This window comes from Phasianus colchicus, chromosome 28, assembly GCF_987193195.1.
Source record: "Phasianus colchicus chromosome 28, bPhaCol1.hap1.1, whole genome shotgun sequence".
Taxonomy (NCBI): domain Eukaryota; kingdom Metazoa; phylum Chordata; class Aves; order Galliformes; family Phasianidae; genus Phasianus; species Phasianus colchicus.
Window position 1 is genome coordinate 2,238,581 of NC_143463.1, and position 19,537 is coordinate 2,258,117.

The window sequence follows — 19,537 nt, forward strand, 5'->3', positions numbered from 1 at the left end:
AGCGATGCCCTATTTGTGCAGGATCCACTCAGAGAGGCACTGTGCTAAGAACAAAGCAGTTCAAGCAGTGCAAAGCACAGACATGACATCGTGTTGTATAATAGATCACGCGTTATTCTGAGCATCTTCACTGCAGCTTGCACAGAGCCTCAGACCTGAATGTTGCCCCAAGTCAGCACTCAGATCCCAGCCTTCCTATCCCTGTCCCTTGCACAGTGAATTACCAGTTTCGTGCTGATTTGCCCAACGCAGAAAGTTGAGATCCGTTTAAATGCATCTAGCAGACATCAAATACCAGACACAGCTTTAAAATCAGTTCGGTTCAATCAGAGCGGGGTTTCGTGTTTTAAGGCGAACTTAAAACGAGGGAACCCAGCGCAGTGAATCCCGAGGGAGGGGACATAAAGCCGCCCTGGGATGGGCGAGGGGGGGCTGGGGAGGGAAGCATTGTTTTCTACAAAGAACAGGAAACGAGCCTCAAAGAGTACATGAAAGAGACCTTAAAACAAATGCAGATCAGCAAGGGGGGTGGAAAGGGAGGGTTCTCGGCTCATCTCCCAGCTGCTCTGCCCAGGGGCAGCCTGCAGAAACTTGGAGCAAATGGGATTCTTGGTGGGGAGGGATGAGGTTTTGGGACCTGCTGTCCTCAGTCCAAAGGGCAGAGCCTTGTGAAGGCCCAGAAGGACCAGAGGAGCCGGGATTCACCCAGTGAAGGAGGGAATGCAATTAATGGGGCCTGAGCTGTGCAGCATTTGGGACAGGACAAGGAGGTGACGCTTTGGACTTTGCTGCAAGGCTTTGGGCTTTATTCCAGTCTTGGGCTGCTCTCCATGCTTGTCCAGTGTCCCCACAGCACGCAGGACACTTCATGGACATCAGAAATAGTTTATTATCAGAAAGAGTAGTAATGCATTGGCACAGGCTGCACAGGGAGGTGGTGAGGTCAGGAGGCGGTGAGGTCCTTGAAGATGTGCAAGGAATGTGGAGATGTGGCACTGAGGGACATGGCCAATGGGCACGGTGTGATGGGTTGGGGTTGGACTGTGTGATCTTAGGGTGTCCGTCACAACCTTAATCATAGCATCATAGAATGGCTTAGTTTGGAAGAGACCTTAAAGGTCATTGAGCTCCAATCCCTGTACTCTGGGCTAGGTGACATCCCCCTCCCCCAGCTCAGGCTGCCCAGTGCCCATCCGTGGCATTGGGGACCTCCAGGGATGGGACACTCACAGCTCTGGGCAGCAATGCCGGGGCCTCACCACCCTCTGGGTAAAAAATATTCTTCCTAACATCTGGCCTAAATTTCCCCTCTTGTAATGATTTTATGATTCTATCATTCTTTAACACCTCCATGCAGCCCCAGCCCTGAAGCTCCTCAGGGGACATCAGGGAGAGGGGACAGCACCGTGATGCCCTATGGCAGAGAGCCTGGAGCTCCTGGCATGCAGTGGGCCTGGAGAAACCACGGCACGAGCAAAGCAGATCACATCGATGCCAAAAACACACCATTTCCACACACAGCTTTTCTTCGTGACGATGCTTCTCCCACAAAGCACTCATTCAGACCCCTAAGGAGGTCCAAGCCCTCTGTGGAACATGGCCGCTTCCTTCTGCTGCTCCTCATAAAACACAGCTCGTGTTGGAGCCAACTGGCAGAGCTGGACGGTAACACAGCTAAGCCATTTCCTCAGAGGAGGAGGGCTGGTGGCCCTCTGCCAAAGGGGACAATGAGGGACTGCAGCACTGCTCTGCGTGCACTCCTGTTCCTGTTTACACGCAGTGATGGGAGAGGCTTCCCAGCATGTTTTTAAGGCAAGGTTTAACTAAGTGCCACATCCCAGAGGAATCTCTGAGCGGAGGCTGAGCACAGAGGGCAGTGATGGGAGCCCGCAGCTGTGATGGGAGCTGTGGTAATGGGGAGATCACACAGTCACTTCATTCCAATCGTGTACTGGGATGTGGACATGTCCCCAGTGCCCCATGGCCACGATGGGAGCTGTGATAATGGGGAGATCACGCAGTCACACAGTCATGTCCAAGCAATGAGGCCTGGACGTGTCCCCCTGAAGTCCCACAGCCATGAGGGGAGCTGGGAGGGGACGTAACGTGGTGACCTGCTGCTAATGGGGAGATCACACAGCAACCTTGTCCCAACCAGGCACTGGGACATGGAGGCAATCTCAAAGCCCCACTGCCATGAGGGGAGCTGTGAGATGCGACGACCTCCTCACGGCATGGAAGTCACACAGTGACCTCACCCTGGCCATTCCCTGGGACCTGGAGGTGATGCTGAGGCTCCGCAGCCATGATGGGAGCTGTGATAATGGGGAAACCACACAGCGACCCTATCGTGTCCAAGCAATGGGGCTTGGACGTGTCTCCCTGAAGTCCCACAGCCATGAGGGGAGCTGGGAGGGGATGTAATGTGGTGACCTGCTGCTAATGGGGAGATCACACAGCAACCTTGTCCCAGACAGGCAGCGGGACATGGAGGTGATCCCAAAGCCCCGCAGCCACGAGGGGAGCTGTGAGGGGACATCGTGTGGCCATTTCCCCTGCACCGGGTTAACCTCGTCCTGGCTCCCATCCGCCAGGCCTGAAGGCGTCGGGACCACCCGAACATTTCAGACCGGGGCAGCGTTTTTTGAATCCAAACGTCGCCATGATGAGCACAGGGCAAGCTTGGAAGACTGCACCGTCACTCCACGCCGCCACGCCGGACGTGGCTGTGCCACCACGCACCGCGGCTGCGCGACGGACCGGCTGCCCGCCGGTACTCTCCCCGAGGAGACGGAGCCCCGAAGCGGGGCGCTGAGCCGCACGGCCCCGCGCACCCCCACCCGCGCCCCGGGGTGCCATTTTGTCGAGGGCCGCCCCTCGCCCGCCACGCGCGGCGGAGCCCGGCAGGGGGCGCTGTGGCGCGGCGGGGTCCGGGGCGGCGCGGCGCGGAGGGGCGCGGAGCCGCCAGGGGGCGCGTGGCGCGCCGCCTTTGTTGCCGTTGGCGCCTTCCTCTATATAAGCGGCGGCGGCGGCGGCGCGCGGGCTCCGGCGGGCTCGGCTCGGCTCGGCTCGGCGAGCTCGGTTCTAGCTCGGCTCGGTTCGGCTCGGCTCAGCCCGGCACGGCGGCGGCGGGAGGATGGAGATGAAAAAGCGGCTCACACTGGAGCTGCGCAACAAGAAGCCCGGAGAGGTAGCGCTGCCGCCGAGCACATGGCGGGGCCGGGAGGGCGGGGAGGGACGCGGGGCGAGCGGCGGGGCCCGGCGCGGCCCGTGGGCGCCATGGCGCGGCGTGCGCACGTGTCGCAGCGGGGCCGAGCGGCGCTGCCGCCTTCCCGTGCCCGCAGCTCGCCCAAAATGGTGCTGAGATGGCTCCCGCCGCGCCGGGCCGTCTAACATGGCCGGAGCGGCCCCGCGCACGCGGCTCGGCCATGTTAGGGGCGGCCCCGGGCGCCATGGAGGCACCGCGCCGAGGGCCGGAGCCGAGGGGCGGCGAGGCCCGCAGGCGCCTCGTGTTGGGGCAGCGGCCTCGAGCCTTCCTTAAAGCTCGCTGTGCCCCCGGGAGCCCGGCACGGCCGCGCCCTGCTGCCGGCCAGCCCGCCCCGCCGCTGCGTGGGGGACGTGGGAAGGCGCCGTGCCGCCCCCGGGGCTGCGGGCCGCCCGGCGTGCGGGGCTCTGGTAGCCCTGCGGGCCGCCGGTGAGCCGAGCTCGCAGCGTGGCCGGCGGTGGCAGCGGCGCGGGCTGTACTTTCCCCGCTGCTGGTGGTGATTCACAGCCCGGCCTCTCCTTCGCGGAGGCAGGCAGGGCTGCGTGGGCTCGCAGCGAGAGGAGAAAGTGGGGCTGTTGGTATCGAAGGTGGAAATTCCCGTGCTTGGGCCTATGCCTTTGAGTGGGGTTTCTCCCCTCTTGGAGGAGGGGAAGCTCAGTGCTGAAGCACGGACGTGAGGAGCCCACGTTGGCAGGAGGAGGGTGCTGTGATAGACCTACCCTGCCTAAAAAAAGGAGCCAGGCGATAGCTGAGCTGTCCTAAATCACTTTGCTGCTCAGTTTCCTTCTCCAGTGCCTCTTTGGCTGAACTTTCTCCTTCCCAGTGCCTGCCTGTGGCTTGTATGTCCTTTGCTGTGCTGAGGAATGCTGTCTGCTCAGCTGGTGGGGCCAGTTAAACTGCCTCGCTGCTATGGTGTTTAGATCACTCTGCACACAGCGGTCAGCCAGGGCTCGAGGCTGGGACTTTTGCACCCTTCCAAACCATTTGCGTTGTCCTTTAAGCCTCAGCTTCTGGAGCAGCAGCTCATCGTTGCTGTGTGCAGTGCTTCAGCAAAGAGGCCTGTCCTTATCTGAGGCCGGCCGTGCCATCCTGCTGGCTTCCTCATGGCAAGATAGCCATGACTGTCATCCAGCTCCTGGGACAGATCCCTGCGTCTCTGCAGCACGTTGCCCTGGGTTGCTGAGAATCGAGCTGGGATCACAAGGAAAACGCTCCATAAATGGAGCTCGTGGTTGAAGTTAAAGCCTTTCTGGATGGTGAAGGAACTTGCAGAACGAGAACAGTGTGAGGAACAGAAGTGTCCCTTCGAGGCTGCAAGCTGCAGGTTTCCTCTTGTTTGACACCAGGAATTTGAGTGTGTGGCATGCTGGGGAAAAGAGCAGGCTCAGAGCGTGTGTGCCCTGCAGCCGAGGCTGGTACGAGCCAGTACTGCTGCTGGAAGGAGCAGTCCTGGCTGCTCAGTCCTGTTCTGCTTTTGCTCTGCCAGCTGCAGCGTTTGTTCTGCTGGCCAGGGCAAGGCTCTGCTCCAAGTTAAGCAGGTCCCTCCTCAGCGAGGTTGGTTCTTAACCCAGTAATGTTCACTCTCACTTCTGTGGTGAGAAGTGAACCAAGCGACAGCAGCAAAGTGCTGGCGTTGGCTGCCTTTATGCTTGGATGCTGAGTCTCAGTTTAATCAGAGTTTTGTTTGAGGAGCAAAATGAGCTCAACTGCAGAACTCTTGGTTGAGCTTGTTTGCTGCTCTGCTCAGAGCCCTGACCAGTGCAGCCACCTCTGGAGTTTGTGTTAACTCATTTTGACCTGGGGTGCTGCTGTGAAGTTGGCAGGGCAGCCCTGGAAGAAAACTCCCTTATAATAGGACAAAGTGAAGTTCGTATGACTTTCTGAGAGTTGGCTGATCTGAGCAGGAGGTAAAATTAGAGATCTGCACAGGAGGAATTTGGAGAGCAACACGAGCTTTCTGGCCAAGACTCACTTTTGCATCTTGTGGGGAAGAATGTATGGGGTAAAAGCAAATTTTGGGAATGGCCCACAAGAACTGGAGCTGTGCTTCAGAGGGGGGTGCGGGTGCTGCAGGTATGTGTGTCTGCCCTTTGGGTGCCTACAGGGTGCAGTTCTGTGGTCTTATTGTTGTGGGGGGGTATACTGAAAGAACAGATAAAGATTACTGCTGTGCACGTAGTCTATGCTTGGCAAGATATTGGATGCCATCAGTGTATGAAGAGCTTGGAGGCCATGGGGTGTGAGGGGTTTGCTCCACAAAATATCCTGATTTGGAAAGGACCTATCAGGATCATTGAGTCTGTGGGGAGACTCTTGGTGGGAATGTGCCTTCAGTGGCTGTTTGGGGCAGGCTTTCCAGTGCCCAAGGCAGGCCTAGTGTTGTGGGAAGGACCAAAGGGGACAGAACCAAGTGACTTAGTTTGGTGTTTTGTTAGCTCAGCCTGGGTTGTGGCTCTGGAAGCTTTTTGAAGCTTTGTGTGAAATGCTTTGATGCAACCTTATGGTTCAACCTCTGAAGGTTTCCTAGCGAAGAAAGGCTTCTGGCAGGCCTTGGCTGGAGTCAGATGTATGGTGGTACAAATTGCACAGCTTGTGCTTAAAAGATGGAATCCTCGCTGCAGTAACTTGTGCTCTCTCAGAAGTGGTTCAGCTTTAAGATCTCGCATGTCCCTTAGGGTGAGCGCAGGGAGACCTGTAGATATGCCTGCTGCTGTGAAACTTCACTGAGCCTGCAGTCAGCTTGATGGATTTGAGGTGAGGCTCAGCTGGATGTGCAATGACAGCTCCTGAGTGTCTCTGTTGGCAGGTGAAAGAGCTGGTCCTTGATAACTGCCGTTCGGATGATGGGAAGATCGTTGGGCTCTCTTCAGATTTTGAGAACCTGGAGTTCCTCAGCATGATCAACGTCAACCTTATGTCCATCTCCAATCTCCCCAAACTTAACAAGCTCCGAAAGGTGAGTCCCATCTCCAGCAGTCCTTGCTCTGGGACAGGCAGGCTGATCTCTGTGTGGTCAGAGCTTGTTCCTGCATTAGCTGGAAAAACACACTTGGATTCTCAGTCTGTAGGCTGAGCAATTGAGAGGTTATTTTCTAATGTAAGAGAATATTTTTGAGCTTGCATTTTAAGCATCCTTTTGTGTTCTTACAGTTGTAAATTTCAGTCTTGTATTTTAGGTTTTAGTGTTTGCAGTTAGGTAGCAGGATAGCTACTCCCTCAGACCTGCAGTACTGAAGTGGCTGGGAGTGGTGCTATGTTAACTTGGAAATGGGATCTCGGTGAAAACTGGAGCTGCTTCTCTAATGAACAGGGTTCTGCTACGGTCTAGTTGTCAGGGAACTGTATTCCCTTTGTGAAAAGCTGAAACACTTTGTGACCATATGATGTTTCCTTCTGACAGCTGGAGCTGAGTGATAACCGGATTTCTGGTGGCCTTGAAGTTCTAGCAGAGAGAACTCCTAACCTGACACACTTGAATCTAAGTGGCAACAAGATCAAAGACATCAATACCCTGGAACCCTTGGTGAGTGAGAGGCAGTGCTGGGATCTAAGGGATGATATTTCCTTTGGGGAGCATGTCTGTGCAGCAGAAGTCCAACATCTTGGTAACTGTTCCAACAGCACTTCGTGGTTCTGATGGGAACAGATGTGTGGGTCCAATTTGAGGCTGGGCTAATAGTTAATGGCTCCACTGTCTGGAAAACCAGCAGCCAGTTGCTAAAAAGAAGCATGAAATTTGGGCTGGATGAGTAAAACTGTGGATGCAGTGCTCAGTGTCCATCTGAGAAAGGACCGTTAATGGGTCGGATGCAGTTTGAGGTAGGTGGCACCTGGGGTGTCATGGAGATGAGTTGCTTGGACACCAGTGAGGGCTTCCATTGCATCAATCCAAAGACACTGATGCTGCACTGTGACTCTTGCACCATGGGTGCTGTCACAACTTACATTGCAGGAGGTTCCTGCTGTGAATGCAGGAGCACCGTTTCTGGTGCAGCTAGGCTGCCCTAGGGAAGGCTTTTGCCTTGCCATCTAGACTTTGTAGCTGTGAAAGGCCTGATCTAGGGAGTTGGCCTCGGTAGCTGTTATCTTTGGTCCCTCCATCCTCTCCAGAAAGAGCTGGAAACTGTTCTCCTTTGCTTAGCTGGGTGCACAGTGTGCTAGTCTGACTGGAGGAGCTGCTGAGGCTGTGCTGAAAAGCACATCAGATACAGTTTGCAAGCACTGAGCTGCCTGTGTTGTGCTCTTGGGCATTTTGCCTGATGTTTTTGGGCACTGTGAGCCTGATTTTGTAATTCCTCCTGCTGTGTGGGAGCTGGGCACAGTGTTTGTTACCCACTCCATCATCTAAGAAGGAGTAAGATTCCCATATTGGTCCAAGGAGAGGAAGCTGTAGGACAGGGGAGCTGAAAAGGAGTCATCTTTCAGCATAAGTGTTATCCTACACTTAGGAAAGCCAGCAACTTATCTCCACGTGAGGAGCATATGGTGAAAATAATGCATGCAAATAATCTTTTTTGGTATTAGATATGGGTAGTAAGCAAACCATCTGTATTTTAATGGCTGCTTGATCTTCTATTAAAGTGTTGACTTGTGAATGATCTGCTGACTTAATCTTTGCAGAAAAAGTTGCCAAACCTGCATAGTCTGGACCTCTTCAACTGCGAGGTGACAATGCTCATCAACTACCGGGAGAGTGTGTTCACCCTTCTGCCCCAGCTCACATACCTAGATGGATTTGATGCTGATGAGCAGGAAGCTCCTGACTCAGACCCCGAGGCAGATGGGGATGGCCTGGAAGATGAATATGAGAATGGGGAAGGTAAGGATTTTCTCCTTTTTCTTGGGAACAGCTCATTTTTCTCATTCTCTACGATTGTGTTGCTATATAAATGATTATAACTTGCCACTGAAGTAGGGGCTGTTTGGATACCTTCCTTTCTTTGGTGGGCTGCAGAGAAGTGAGGCTTGCTGCAAGCTGACAGGGTGCTGCTGGTACTCCTTGTGTGTGCTTGTTTGGTGTGAGGTCCTTCCTATTGCTTCTGCTCTAGCAGTTGTGGGCATACTGTCTGGAATTAGCAAGTATTTGGAAACCATAATGTTTTTGTATTGGTAGAAGGTGAGGAAGAGGAGGATGATGATGAGGAAGATGACTTGGATGAAGAAGTCATCGATGAAGAAGATGATGAAGATGATGATCTGGAAGGTGAAGAGGAGGAGGATGGAGTAGATGATGAGGTGAGGCTTTCTGTCATTACTGTATGTCTTCAGTAGCATTTTGGCTTGCTTGACAGTGTGTTTGTATGTTAATCTTATGACCCATCAGACCATGTCACAGGTGCCTCTTTGTGGGCAGATTCAAGGGGTCCTACCCTGGGCTTTGGCTTTTCCCATCCAGAAACTTCTTAATCCATGAGAGTTTTCTGGTTCAGCAGTTTTCCACTTGGACTGATGTTTCTGTATCAGTTGTCAAGCCATAAAGCCATACAGAAAACACTCTTAACAAGTGCTGTTAAAGAAAGAGGAGCTTCTCCATACCCAGCTTGCACCTTACACCCTAAGAAAGGTGGGAGCAGAGATGAAGGAAAAGCATTGTGGTTTGTGTAACAAGGTGTCTTGTTTTCCTTCTAGGAGGAAGATGAGGAGGAAGATGGTGAGGATGAAGATGATGATGAAGCTGATGATGGTAAGTTGAATAATTAATAAACTATGTGCCTTGCAAAGCTGTCGTGACAGTCTTGGCATGTTTGCTCTATTCTTAGAGCTTCCCAAGCTTCTGTGCCTTGTTGCCTTCAGCTTCTCCATGACAAGTGCAGCATGCCTCCTTGGAAGCAGTGCTAAGCTGTTGCTTGTGTCTGAGCTAACTATAAAATAGTGGCTAAAACCTGAGAGTTAGGTGGTAGTGATGGGGAAATAAGTTTCAGTGCCTGTTAATACCTATCAAGCTGGGTAGATTGCCAAATATTAGGGGGTAAATTGCCTAGTAAACCTATCTAAGTAGCTTGAACTGATGGTTCTTGCCAGACTGGGGCTTCTGTCATAGACTCTGTTGTTAGTAGTCTCTGTGAGAGGTACTCCCCTCTCCTGTCAGCTCTAGAGAGGTGTATAGACCTGAGCTTGACTTGAGTCCAGACTCCTCTGGTTATAAGCACCCGAACACACTGACAGAATGTAGTGGTTGGCATGATTTTAAATTTCCTTACTTGAGTGTGGTCAGAAATGACTGAATTGTATAGTTAAGCTTTTGGGAGTGCTCAACAAAAAGCCTGCTTTGGAGCACTTGATGAAATGTAGGATGCTTGGAGGCCATAAAAATTGTTACTGCTTCTTACGAGTCCATGGTTTTTGGGTAGCATGAGAAACTGAGCTGGGTGGATCTCATACGTCATGGTGAGAGTCTAGTCTGTGCTTGCTCACTGGCAAGCTGTAGCTGCTGAGGCTTGTAGCTGCTGTTCAAGTGCTGTTCCTCAAGACTGAGCAGAACTTCATGCTTCACCTCTGTTTGCAGACCTTCCACGAGGGGAGAAGAGAAAACGAAATCTAGAGGATGAAGGAGAGGAAGACCCAGAGGACGAAGAGGATGATGAGGATGACTGATCCCAGCGAGCCAATCAGTTTTACAGACTATGACTGTGCTTGTCTTAACCTCCCCGTTGTGTCTATGTGAGACTGTAAATCCCCATCTCCCACTCCTCCTCCCCTTTGTATGGCTGCAGCGTCCACAGTATATTTTTTTAAGATGTAGAATACTGTAGGCATTCAGGGGAATCTTCCATACAAGGCTCTCTTTCTCACAAGTATCTCATGACCAAAGGCTTTCTCCGTTCTGTGGTTTGTGCAGCAGTTTGCAAAAAAAAAAAAAAAAAAAAGGAAAAAAAAAAAAAAGAAAAATTCCTCCTAGGGTATCTTTGGTGTCTGAAATCAGCCTTGCCACACTGGACCCAGAGCTCCAGCCTGCCACCTTGCCTGACAGCCAAGAAGGTGTTTGCTATCTGCATGCCCTCAGACCTGCTTTCCGAAGACACTCGAGCCATCTTGAGCAGTGGGTGCAAATCTGGTTCATCTGAATGGACTCTTAAGCAACCGATCACTGAGGTGTCTCTGATCAGAAATAATGGTGATGTGATCTCTGGATATGCTTGAAGATACTTTAGTGCTGGGATTGCGGGGTGCTTGGGGACTTGGGCGGGGGGTTGACTGCTTGCAAGACCTGGTACCTCTGGTGATGCACCTTGCAGTAGCCCTGTACTTGCTTTCCTACTTTTTATAAACTGGAATATTTTTTTTTCCTGATTGCCACCTAATAACTTCGACTTGGATGCCCAAGTAGTGCTGGTTTATGGTCCTGAACATCTGCTGTGCTGAGGCTGGTCATCGTTCTAGCAGCCTGTGCTTTGGGAAGAGATAGGAAATAGCAGGTTTAGGGATACTGCACTTCTGTCAAACTCCATTTCGCACTGTACAGAACACGTTCAACCAGTATCACTGTGATGCACCTAACTCGGCATTCCCCGGGAGACCGTGTTAGCCTATATATTCTCAGGGTCCTTCTGCTAGCCAGTAACAGCTCTGGACAGTTGCCTGGTGTGTGTCCTCCTCCTTTTTCCTTTTCAGCACAAAGAGAAGTCCATTGATCAGAAATGCAGCTTGCTCCCATTCATGCTATTTACGTGCTGCAGGAGCAGCCATGGGGCATGTCTCCCTCTGACCTGGAGTGGCTGGAGCAGGGAAGGGGGGAATTGGACCAGGGCTAGCTCTCCACTGCAGGGTTTCTGGCCTCTGACCCTTCCTTCCTTTGCCACGAGGCGTTCGGATGGCACAGCTGATAGCTTCTGGAGAAACCTGGCCCTGTGGCCTGCAGGGATGGGGAGCTGTTGGGTGCTGGGTGCCTGCGTTGGGGACAGAGGGAGCAACACAGTGCTGGGAGCATCGCGCTGCTGCGGGGGCACTGGCACTTTGCAGAGCTCTGCTCGGTGCTCCAGGCAATGCTTTGGCACCCAGTGCCTGGAGGTGAGGCTCACAGAGTTCCTTCAGGAGTGGTGTGTGTTTGCAGCACATCAGAGTTTCTGTTGCTTTGTTCTGTTCTTGCTGTTGTCTCTTGCATTGTACAGTAGCTGTAACCATTCAGAGAAGAACTACTCCTGTAAAATGCAAACTGAGTAACTTATAAATGTTAAAGGAATTTAAAAAAGGAAAAAAAAAAAATCAGAGCAGCAGTTACTTCTAATTTTTTTTCCCTGCATTTTTAGCAGATTGTATGGATTTTATAATAGCCTAGTCACTGTCAGGTTTCGATTGGTCAGACTAGTCCCAGGAATAAGGATCTCCAGCCCTTTTGTATCTTTTGTTACAAAATTTGGATAAAACTTTTAATAAAGACTTCAGTTTTTAAAAATCCATTGCAATGAATGTTGCCTTCACTGCCTCTGCTCTAGGAACACCAGAGCTGCCAGCAGCCCACGGAAGCCCTGGCTTGGAAGTTCTGGGGCAGTTTTTCTTGAGCAGCTGGATCTTCTCCTACAGCAGTGATGGCTCTGCTCACCTTTCCATGGCTTTTTTTTTGGTCTGAGCTCCAGCTGGGAGGATTCTTGGTAAGTGAAGCTTGTCTGTCATTGGGGTGAGGAGGGGGGCTTCTTATGGATGGGGGTGGAGCGGGGGCTCGGATGGGAAATGTGTTGGGGAATCCATGCAGGATGTGTTTGTGGGGTCTGTATGGCAGCTCTGATCTGGGCTGTCCTGTGAACTGCCAGCACCAGGTTCATGGGGAGCTGTGGGGCTGCTGAAGGACAGGTAGGTGTGTATCTGCTTTTCTATCCGTAGGAAAAGTCTCCTGTTAAAATGTTGAGAAATGCATGAGAATGGCTTCAACTCTGCTGGGAGGCCCTGCTGAGGACAGTGATACGGCTTAAGGGTGGAGGGGGGTGAACAGCCCCAGTGTTGGTACACCCCAAAGGCAGTGCTGGAGCAGGGATTGGGTACTGGGGTCTGAACCCAGGCAGGGCTCGGAGGGCTTTGGGGGCTCAGAAAGGGGAGCTGTGCCCCCTCCCTGGGGTCTTAAGGTGCCTGTGGGGCTGCGTGGTCCTGGTGAGCTGTGACTGTCAGTTCTGTGTGGGCTTTACCTCGGGCTCTTTGCAGGGTGTTCTGTGATTCTGTGTGCCCAGTGGCCAACCCAGGGCCTGGTGAGGATTTGTGCAGCCTCACTGTTGCTGCTCAGTGCTCTATCCCCAGCAGGAGTGGCTGGGGCTGCTCCCTGCTGCGCTCACCTTCCCCTATGCACAAAGCTGGGTGTGCTGGAGCTGTGGCTGCAGGGCTGCATGGAGGGAGCTGGGAGCATGCAGCCCCCTGAAGATCTGCGTTATGGGGTCGGTGTTCCTGGGAAAAGAGCAGCTTCAGCTCTGCTGCAGGAATCCCGCACTGCATCCCCTACAGCTGCTATGTGTGAACCATGGGGTGTATCTTGGAATGGGTAGAGCAGCTCTCATCTACTGCTTGCAGCAAACCCATCTTCCAGCCAAAGAAAATAAAAGCTCCAGGTGCTGTGGCACAGGGGGCAAAGCCTGAGCTCCCAATAGGGCAGCAGGATGATGGGGGGGGGGGGGTGGGACTGCACCTGGATATGATTTTGGCCTCCTCCAAATGCTGTGTCTCCTTCAAACCCACCCTTTCCACACCCTTCCCATGGTGGGACCCCCTGCTGCGTGATGCAGAGCCCCTGCTGCCCCACCTGGCCCCCCTCTCTGGGGTGGGGGGGCAGCTCCTTAGGGCTGGCACAGCTCCTTATTGCCCCCCATAGAGGCTCTCCCAGTCGCTCCTCCTGTACAATTCCTATTTATTAATTTCCACACCTTGTTCCTGAGCATCCGTTGGACTCCCCCCAACCTCTCACCCCCTCCTCCTCCCAGGCTGGAGCAATGGAACTTGTAGGGAAGGGAGAGACACGAGGGCTCGTAGGGGGCTTAGCATTTCAAAAATAAAGGGGAGAGAGACTCAAAAAAAAAACCACCAATTGCCACCCTCCTCTGGCAGCCCATGCTGGGGATGCTCCCAAGGGTCCCAGTGCTGAGGTGTGGAGCATGTGGTGCCCTCAGTTCAGCAGGAGCAGCTCTCCTCAGAGCTGTGAGTACAGGGTGTTCTCCATCTCTGGTGTCAGCTTCGAGTGGAAGGAGGCGATGCTCACCCCAAAGTCTGCAGGGAGAAGGAAGAGAGCCATCAGGTCTGGGGCTGAGCTGCACAGCTTGCTTTGGAGATATGCTGGGGCTTGGAAGCATGCTGGGATGCTAGGTGTGAGGACAGCAGTGGGGTTGATCCCCATTAACACCTCCTTCCTCCAAGCCAGACCCTCTGAGTGCCCCATTCCCACCCCTTAGGGACTGAAGGGAAGGAAGGGGATGCTCATGCTAAATCCCATTCAAAGAGAGCACCTGGGGTCCCCCGTAGCCACCCCTCCCAAGGCCATACCCACGTCTGTGTCCATGCGCCCAGCTGGTGCTGGGTTCTTGCGGTGCTCCTCGATGTGCAGTGTCATCTCCTCCCGCGAGGCCGTGGAGTAGGGGCACTGCATGCAGGTGTAGCGGCCCCGCGTGTGCTCCCACACGATCCGGCTGTTGGAGGAGTGCCCTGTAAGGACAGGTGAAGGAGGGAAGCACAGAGCCTGCTGGCAGCACCCGTGGGCACGAATGGGATATGCATGGGGCGGTGCTGTGGAGCTGTGGGGTAGAAGCCCCCCGTTCTGTGTACTGCAATATGAATGGGTCACGGATTTGGGGGAGACCCCACAGCAAGAGGGGTCCCAAACCTAAAAGCAGAGTTGGCCGTGGGTGTTGTATGGAGCTGTGCCATGGAGCTGCAGGGCAGGAGAACTCCACTCCAAGGAGGGACCCCAAATCTGGGGGAGCCCCCTGCATCTAGAGGGTGGACCCCAAATCTTGGAGCATAGCTGGCCATGGGTATCACATGGACCTGTGGGGTGGGAGCTTTCCACTCTGAGCCCTGCAATATGAACAGGTCCCCTCTCTGTGGGAGGAACTCCAAATCCTGGAGAGGCCCCCAAATCTAAGAGCAGAGTTGGCTATGGACATCACATGAAACAGTGTCCCTTGGCCATAGCTGCTGGAAAAATGGGGGGGTTTGAGTCCAAGCAACTGCTGCACCCCCTCTTGGTGCTGCTGCTCAACCCAAGCTTAGCAGATTCTGGCATGGGGGGGAATGATGCAGACAGCAACAACCCCCCCCTACCTGGGCAGCATCCCCTCTGCATGGGGCTTCCCAAAATGAGGGTGCTTTCCCTCCCCACTGTGCTGTGGGGGCTCTCCCCTCCCCTACAGTCCCTCCCTACACCTCCCCCCACCCCCCCAGTGACAAAGCAGCCCCCAACCAGTCGGTGCCGAACTAACCTGGAGTCACTCCTGAGCCAAAGCATGGGAGGAGTGGGCTGACACTCAAACCTGCGGAGGGAATCGAGGGGCGAGACAAGCATTAGGCCTTCCCCTCCCTGGATGGGGGGGATGTGGGGGGCAGGCCTGGCGCCCCAGCATGCGGGGGAGCAGCAGGGCTGAGCCAATTTAGAGGATTCTGGCGGTTGCCTTTCATTATTTTTCTTTCCCAATTTGGTGGGGGGAGGCGGGGAACGGCGGTGGGATGAGGCAGAGGGCGGTGGGGGTGGGCAGCTCCAGGCTGTGGGCTATGGGGTGAAGGGGGGATCCTCGCTGGCCGTCGTGCTGTCCTGGTCCGAGAGCAGAAGAAGCACTGCCCTAAGGGCCCTCTGTGCTCACCTTGGCTCTTCTTCCAGACGGCGTTGGAGGCTGCCGGGCCATGGCTGGGCGAGCAGGGCCGCAGGCGGGGCTGGGCTGCAGGCAGGCTGAAGGGCACCGGGGGGTGCATGTAGGAGAGGAACGGCACCGAGGAAGGGGGAGGATGAGGAGGAGGAGGCCCCGAGAAGCGAGTCAAGGTCGGAGGGCCAAACAGGTTGGGTTCCAGCAGCGGGAAGGGGTGCGGGGCCGGCGGGACGAGCGGCAGCGCTTCCAGCGAGCCGGGCAGGTCGGGCAGGTTGGGGGCCGGGTCTGTGCCGGGGGCTGTGGTGATGGCTTCTTTCTCCGTGTGCCGGATGACGGTGGGAGGCTTGGGCAGCCCCTCGGGGGGCGGTTTGGCGGTGGGTTCCTTCTCTTGGGTGGAGGCGGTGGGCAGGGTGGGCTTCTCGGCCTTTTGGGGCGGCGGTGCGGGGCTGCTGGAGCGGTCAGAGCAGACGTGGAGGTGCTTGAAGAGGGAGCGGTGGGTGCGGAAGCGCAGCAGGCAGTTCTCACATCTGTGGGGCCACAGGCAGCGTCAGGTGTGGGGCAGTCAGTCCTCCCGTGGTCATTTTAGGGCACGCAGACCCCCTGACTTGGGGTCTGCGCCGTTAGGGTGGGGTACGGGGTGGCCCCAAATGGGGTATGGGATGGGGCTGTGTGTACATGGGATGGGTGCATGGAGAGACGTGGGGTGGGACAGTAATGAGAAAGGGGATAGGGACAAATGGGGGACAAGGACAAGTGGGGGGGACCAGGACTCACTTGAAATAGCGGTTGGGTTTGTAGTGCACTTTCATGTGGGCCATGAGGTCCTGCATGCTGGGGAAGGTCTCTGTGCAGCCCAGTGTGGGGCACTGGAAGGTTTTGCCTGCAAAAAAAGAGATGGGGCGGAGTCAGCAATGTCCTGGCTGCGCTGTGCCCCTGGGTGGGGATCCTGGTGCTGTCCCCATCCCCTTCCATGCTGTGCCACCAGTGTCCCCAGACGCCCCTCTGGGCTCCACGAGCACTATTTGTGCACCACAGGGCATCCCCATCTTGCTGTCCCCTTACCCTCCAGGGACTGCGTGGGTCTGTAGTGCACCTTCAGGTGGTCCATCAGCTCTTGCATGCTGGGGAAGGCCAATTTGCAGCCGTAGCTGGAGCAGGCATAGTGCTTCCCTGCAAGAAGACATCACCATTGGCCTCATCCCCTGTCCCTACTCACCTGTGGGTCAGCGGGGTGGGTGATGCACTCAGCTCACCTGGGGCTGGACGGCGCTTTAGGAGCCGCAGGTCCTGTGCTGGGGGGGCTCCTCCGCTCCCCAGTGCTGTCATGGGGCCTGCAGGGAAGAGGTTGTGGGGTCGGTGCTCTGAGCAGCCATCGTGATCCCAAACCTTCACCCCTGCCCCGGCCATGGAGCAGAGCGTGATCTGGGGTGGGGGGGGGAGGGGGTTGGGGCCATAGCTCCATGCCTACAATAGGACTTCTGGTGTCCCCCATTGTCACATCCCTCAGACAGCAGCCTGCCCCACACCATCCCAGGGACTCACCTGCCCCTTCCCCAACGTATTTCCCCCCCAGGGAGAAGTTGGGCAGAGTTTCATCCTTCTCTGTCTTCATGGCCGCTGCAGGGTACGGGGCTCTCCTCTTCTTCGTGATGCTGCACCCAACCAAGGAGCAGAGGTTAACACTCAGCACAGAGCAACAACCATCTCCTCCTGCTCTTCTCTGGGTGTTAAAGCCAGCACCCTCCCTCCTCACCTCTCCCACCCCACACGTGGTCCCCAAAGCAAGCAAACATCACTTCCTCTGCCACATGCAATGGGGCACTGCCCCACACATCACCAGCTTGTAGGATCAGCTGCAGCACAGCATCCATAGGCAAATCCTATTCTGGATCCACAAGACCCCCCTTCTCTCCCCCAGGTGACACAGTAATGGAGGTATTTCTTCAGCTTTTCAGGGGGAAATCAGCTTAAAACACATGGTTTTGGGGTGCTGTGGGATTGCAAGCTGTATTGGGAAGCACAGCCTGGATGGATGGGGGTGGGGTCTCAGCACATGGGGTGACACTGAAAGGTGTTGCTGGGGTTGGTGATGGAGCCCTCGAGCAGTGTCCATCCCAGGGGCTGGCAGTCCCCATACACCACAGCTTCCAATGAATTTCCTGATTTCTTGAAAAAACAAACTTGGGAAAATTGCCTTTTTGATGTCCTGCTCTCTTATGGCCTCATCTGGAGTGGGCTGGCACTGGGACCAAATGGTGCCACTGGGGATGATGGCATTAGCTTTCCTGTAAGGTGGTGGTTTGTGATGATCCCAGGGATAGGTAGGGTCAAGAAACAGTGTAGGAATATCACTGCTCCAGGAACTGCCCCTGACACAGTGAGGAGCTGCATGGATGTAGCATTCTTAGCCCTCCAAACCCCAGCTTTGAGGGAGGTGGTGGCACCTGCACCGTTCTGCTGCCATTTGTCATCTCTAGCAGGACTGCATCCTTCTGCAACACTGAGCACAGTGCTGTGAACCAATGTTCCCATCCCCAGGACCTCATGGAGATTCACCCCCAGCCCCAGAGCAAACCCTGCCCTGGAAACCCAAATCCTAGAGCCACTGCACACTCATTGCACACTTTTCACAGCATTTTCCTGCAAATCCAATGGCACTGCTGTGCTGAGTGGGGACCCCATAATAACCTCTTCTGGGGTCTGAGGTGTTTGCAGCCTTCTGTCACCCAGAGCAGCTTTGGGACTGATTCCATTAATAATGAGCACAGCTCATCACCCTCAAGCACACCAGAAGGTGATTTAGAGACATTCACAAATCCACTTCAGGAGGAGAAATGGGACCGATAATCCTATCCAAGCATCTCTGTGATCAGCAGCTCCGAGGCTTGGGAGATGAGAGACAAAGGCTGGCTCATGGGACCGCCCCTGGGAGGTGACAGCCGAGCAGGGACCCCCGGCTCTGCCTTTACCCCCCCCCCTCCCATCTTTATCCCATGGCTGCGGGAGGAGGATGCGGGGTGACCCCAGGGATGCTCAGGGTGCCAACATATCCCAAACTCACAGGGATGGAGGGATGCCATGCATGGGGGGCTCTCAGCTGCTCGCCCCATGGCTACTAGCCCTATGGCTGGCACCTCCTGGCCAGCAGCACCCTGTGGCTGATAGACCCTATAGATAATAACCCATGGCTACCAACACCCGTGGCTGGTAGCCCACCCCTGCTAACAGCCCCTTTGTATTACTGACAGCCCTCCAGCAACAATACACCACGGCTAGCAGCCTCTATGGCTCACAGCCCCCCATGCTAACAGCCCCCCAACAACACACCTATGGCTACCATCCCCTACGGCCAGTAGCACCCCATCTACCCCCTCCCTCCCCCTCGCTAACAGCCCCTTTGTCTTACCAACAGCCCCCCAACACCAATACACCACTGCTCCCACCCCCCTATGGCCGGCAGCCCCCTGCTAACACTCCCTTTGTATTACTGACAGCCCCCAACAACACACCATGGCTAACAGCACCGTGGCCAGTAGCCCCCCATGCAGCCCCCCCCTTGCTAGCAGCCACCTGCTACAATTGTCAGCCCCCCCCCCAATCCCGGCCAGCAGCCCTTATGGCCAGCAGCCACCCCCTCTTCCCCCCCCCCCCCCCCCAGCATTTCCTATACAAACAGCCCTATCGGGGCTGACCCCACCCTGAGGACACCGCAGCTTCCGCGATGCCCCCCCCCCCCCCCCGCCCCCCCTTTCCCCCCTTCTTCCCATCGCGGTGCCGCCCGCACGTACCGGGGCTGCGGGGGGGGGGGGCCGGAACGCGCATCAGCGGCGGCGCTGCGGCCGCGGGGCCATTTTCTGCTCTCGGAGCTGTCGCGAGAGCCGGGGGGGGAGAGAGGGGGGGGAAGAGGAGGAGGAGGAGGAGGAGGAAAAAGCCCAGGGGGGGGAGGGGGGGGGATGGGGAGGAGGAAGGAGAGGGACGGAAGGAGGGGTGGGGGACGAGGGGGGGCCGCTGTTTGTGTCCCATTGTGTGCGGGAGGTGGCGCGGAGGGAGGTTTGCGGGGACCCCCCAGAGCAGCACCTGATAACACCCCCCCCTTTGGGATTCTTTGGAGACCCCCCCCCACCTCGAGCACCCCGCAGAGCGTGCCATGAGCCGCTAAGTACCCCCAGTTCCTTGGAGCATCTCTCAGGGCATCCCGAGCCCATCGCACCACCCCGAGCCCCCCAGGACCCCCCCGAGCTGCCCCCATCAGCGTAGGGTTGGGGGATGATGGCAGCATCCCATTCCCATTTGCACATCCCCAACGAGGGGTCAGAGGCTGCAGGAGGGCGATTCCTACACCCTTCGAGTTCCCAAAACCTTTTTTTTTTTTAAACAATTAAAATGAAAACAGTGTCATCATTGCAGTCTCCCACTCTAAACATGGACCCTAAAACTGCATTTGTGGGAAGAAATCCCCCAAAGGACCATACGGTGTCAAGCAGAGCTATGGGACTGAGCG

At 55.4% G+C, this 19,537-nt stretch overlaps 2 protein-coding genes across 4 annotated transcripts; one reads left to right on the forward strand and one right to left on the reverse strand.

The window, feature by feature from the left end:
- Nucleotides 1–2,985: 2,985 nt before the first annotated feature.
- On the forward strand, nucleotides 2,986–10,153 carry LOC116236112 (acidic leucine-rich nuclear phosphoprotein 32 family member B). Of its 2 annotated transcripts, none has more exons than XM_090126133.1 (7): nucleotides 2,986–3,190; nucleotides 6,072–6,221; nucleotides 6,666–6,788; nucleotides 7,886–8,084; nucleotides 8,382–8,500; nucleotides 8,894–8,948; nucleotides 9,771–10,153. In XM_090126133.1, the coding sequence occupies exons 1-7, from the start codon at nucleotides 3,137–3,139 to the stop codon at nucleotides 9,857–9,859; spliced, it is 789 nt and encodes a 262-aa protein (XP_089982259.1). In that variant the 5' UTR covers nucleotides 2,986–3,136; the 3' UTR covers nucleotides 9,860–10,153. The 2 variants fall into 2 exon arrangements, with proteins under 2 accessions (XP_089982259.1, XP_089982258.1); XM_090126132.1 differs by having other exon boundaries at nucleotides 2,989–3,190; nucleotides 8,379–8,500.
- Nucleotides 10,154–13,074: 2,921 nt separating this feature from the next.
- Nucleotides 13,075–18,928, reverse strand: ZNF414 (zinc finger protein 414). Of its 2 annotated transcripts, XM_090126130.1 has the most exons (9): nucleotides 18,825–18,928; nucleotides 16,579–16,688; nucleotides 16,290–16,367; nucleotides 16,099–16,206; nucleotides 15,811–15,916; nucleotides 15,034–15,563; nucleotides 14,656–14,706; nucleotides 13,721–13,879; nucleotides 13,075–13,447 (listed from the first exon to the last, which is right to left on the reverse strand). In XM_090126130.1, the coding sequence occupies exons 2-9, from the start codon at nucleotides 16,646–16,648 to the stop codon at nucleotides 13,371–13,373; spliced, it is 1,179 nt and encodes a 392-aa protein (XP_089982256.1). In that variant the 5' UTR covers nucleotides 16,649–16,688; nucleotides 18,825–18,928; the 3' UTR covers nucleotides 13,075–13,370. The 2 variants fall into 2 exon arrangements, with proteins under 2 accessions (XP_089982256.1, XP_089982257.1); XM_090126131.1 differs by lacking the exon at nucleotides 14,656–14,706.
- Nucleotides 18,929–19,537: the final 609 nt, after the last annotated feature.

Bases quoted from the DNA above. Each gene is read 5' to 3' on its own strand.
- ZNF414 (XM_090126130.1), bottom strand. From the start codon at position 16,648: ATGAAGACAGAGAAGGATGAAACTCTGCCCAACTTCTCCCTGGGGGGG. The intron at 16,207-16,289 runs GTGAGCTGAGTG...GTCTTCTTGCAG, and splicing joins AAAGCGCCGTCCAGCCCCAG to GGAAGCACTATGCCTGCTCC. The intron at 14,707-15,033 runs GTGAGCACAGAG...TTCCCTCCGCAG, and splicing joins CGTCTGGAAGAAGAGCCAAG to GTTTGAGTGTCAGCCCACTC.
- LOC116236112 (XM_090126132.1), top strand. From the start codon at position 3,137: ATGGAGATGAAAAAGCGGCTCACACTGGAGCTGCGCAACAAGAAGCCC. The intron at 6,222-6,665 runs GTGAGTCCCATC...TCCTTCTGACAG, and splicing joins AACTTAACAAGCTCCGAAAG to CTGGAGCTGAGTGATAACCG. The intron at 8,949-9,770 runs GTAAGTTGAATA...CTCTGTTTGCAG, and splicing joins TGATGATGAAGCTGATGATG to ACCTTCCACGAGGGGAGAAG.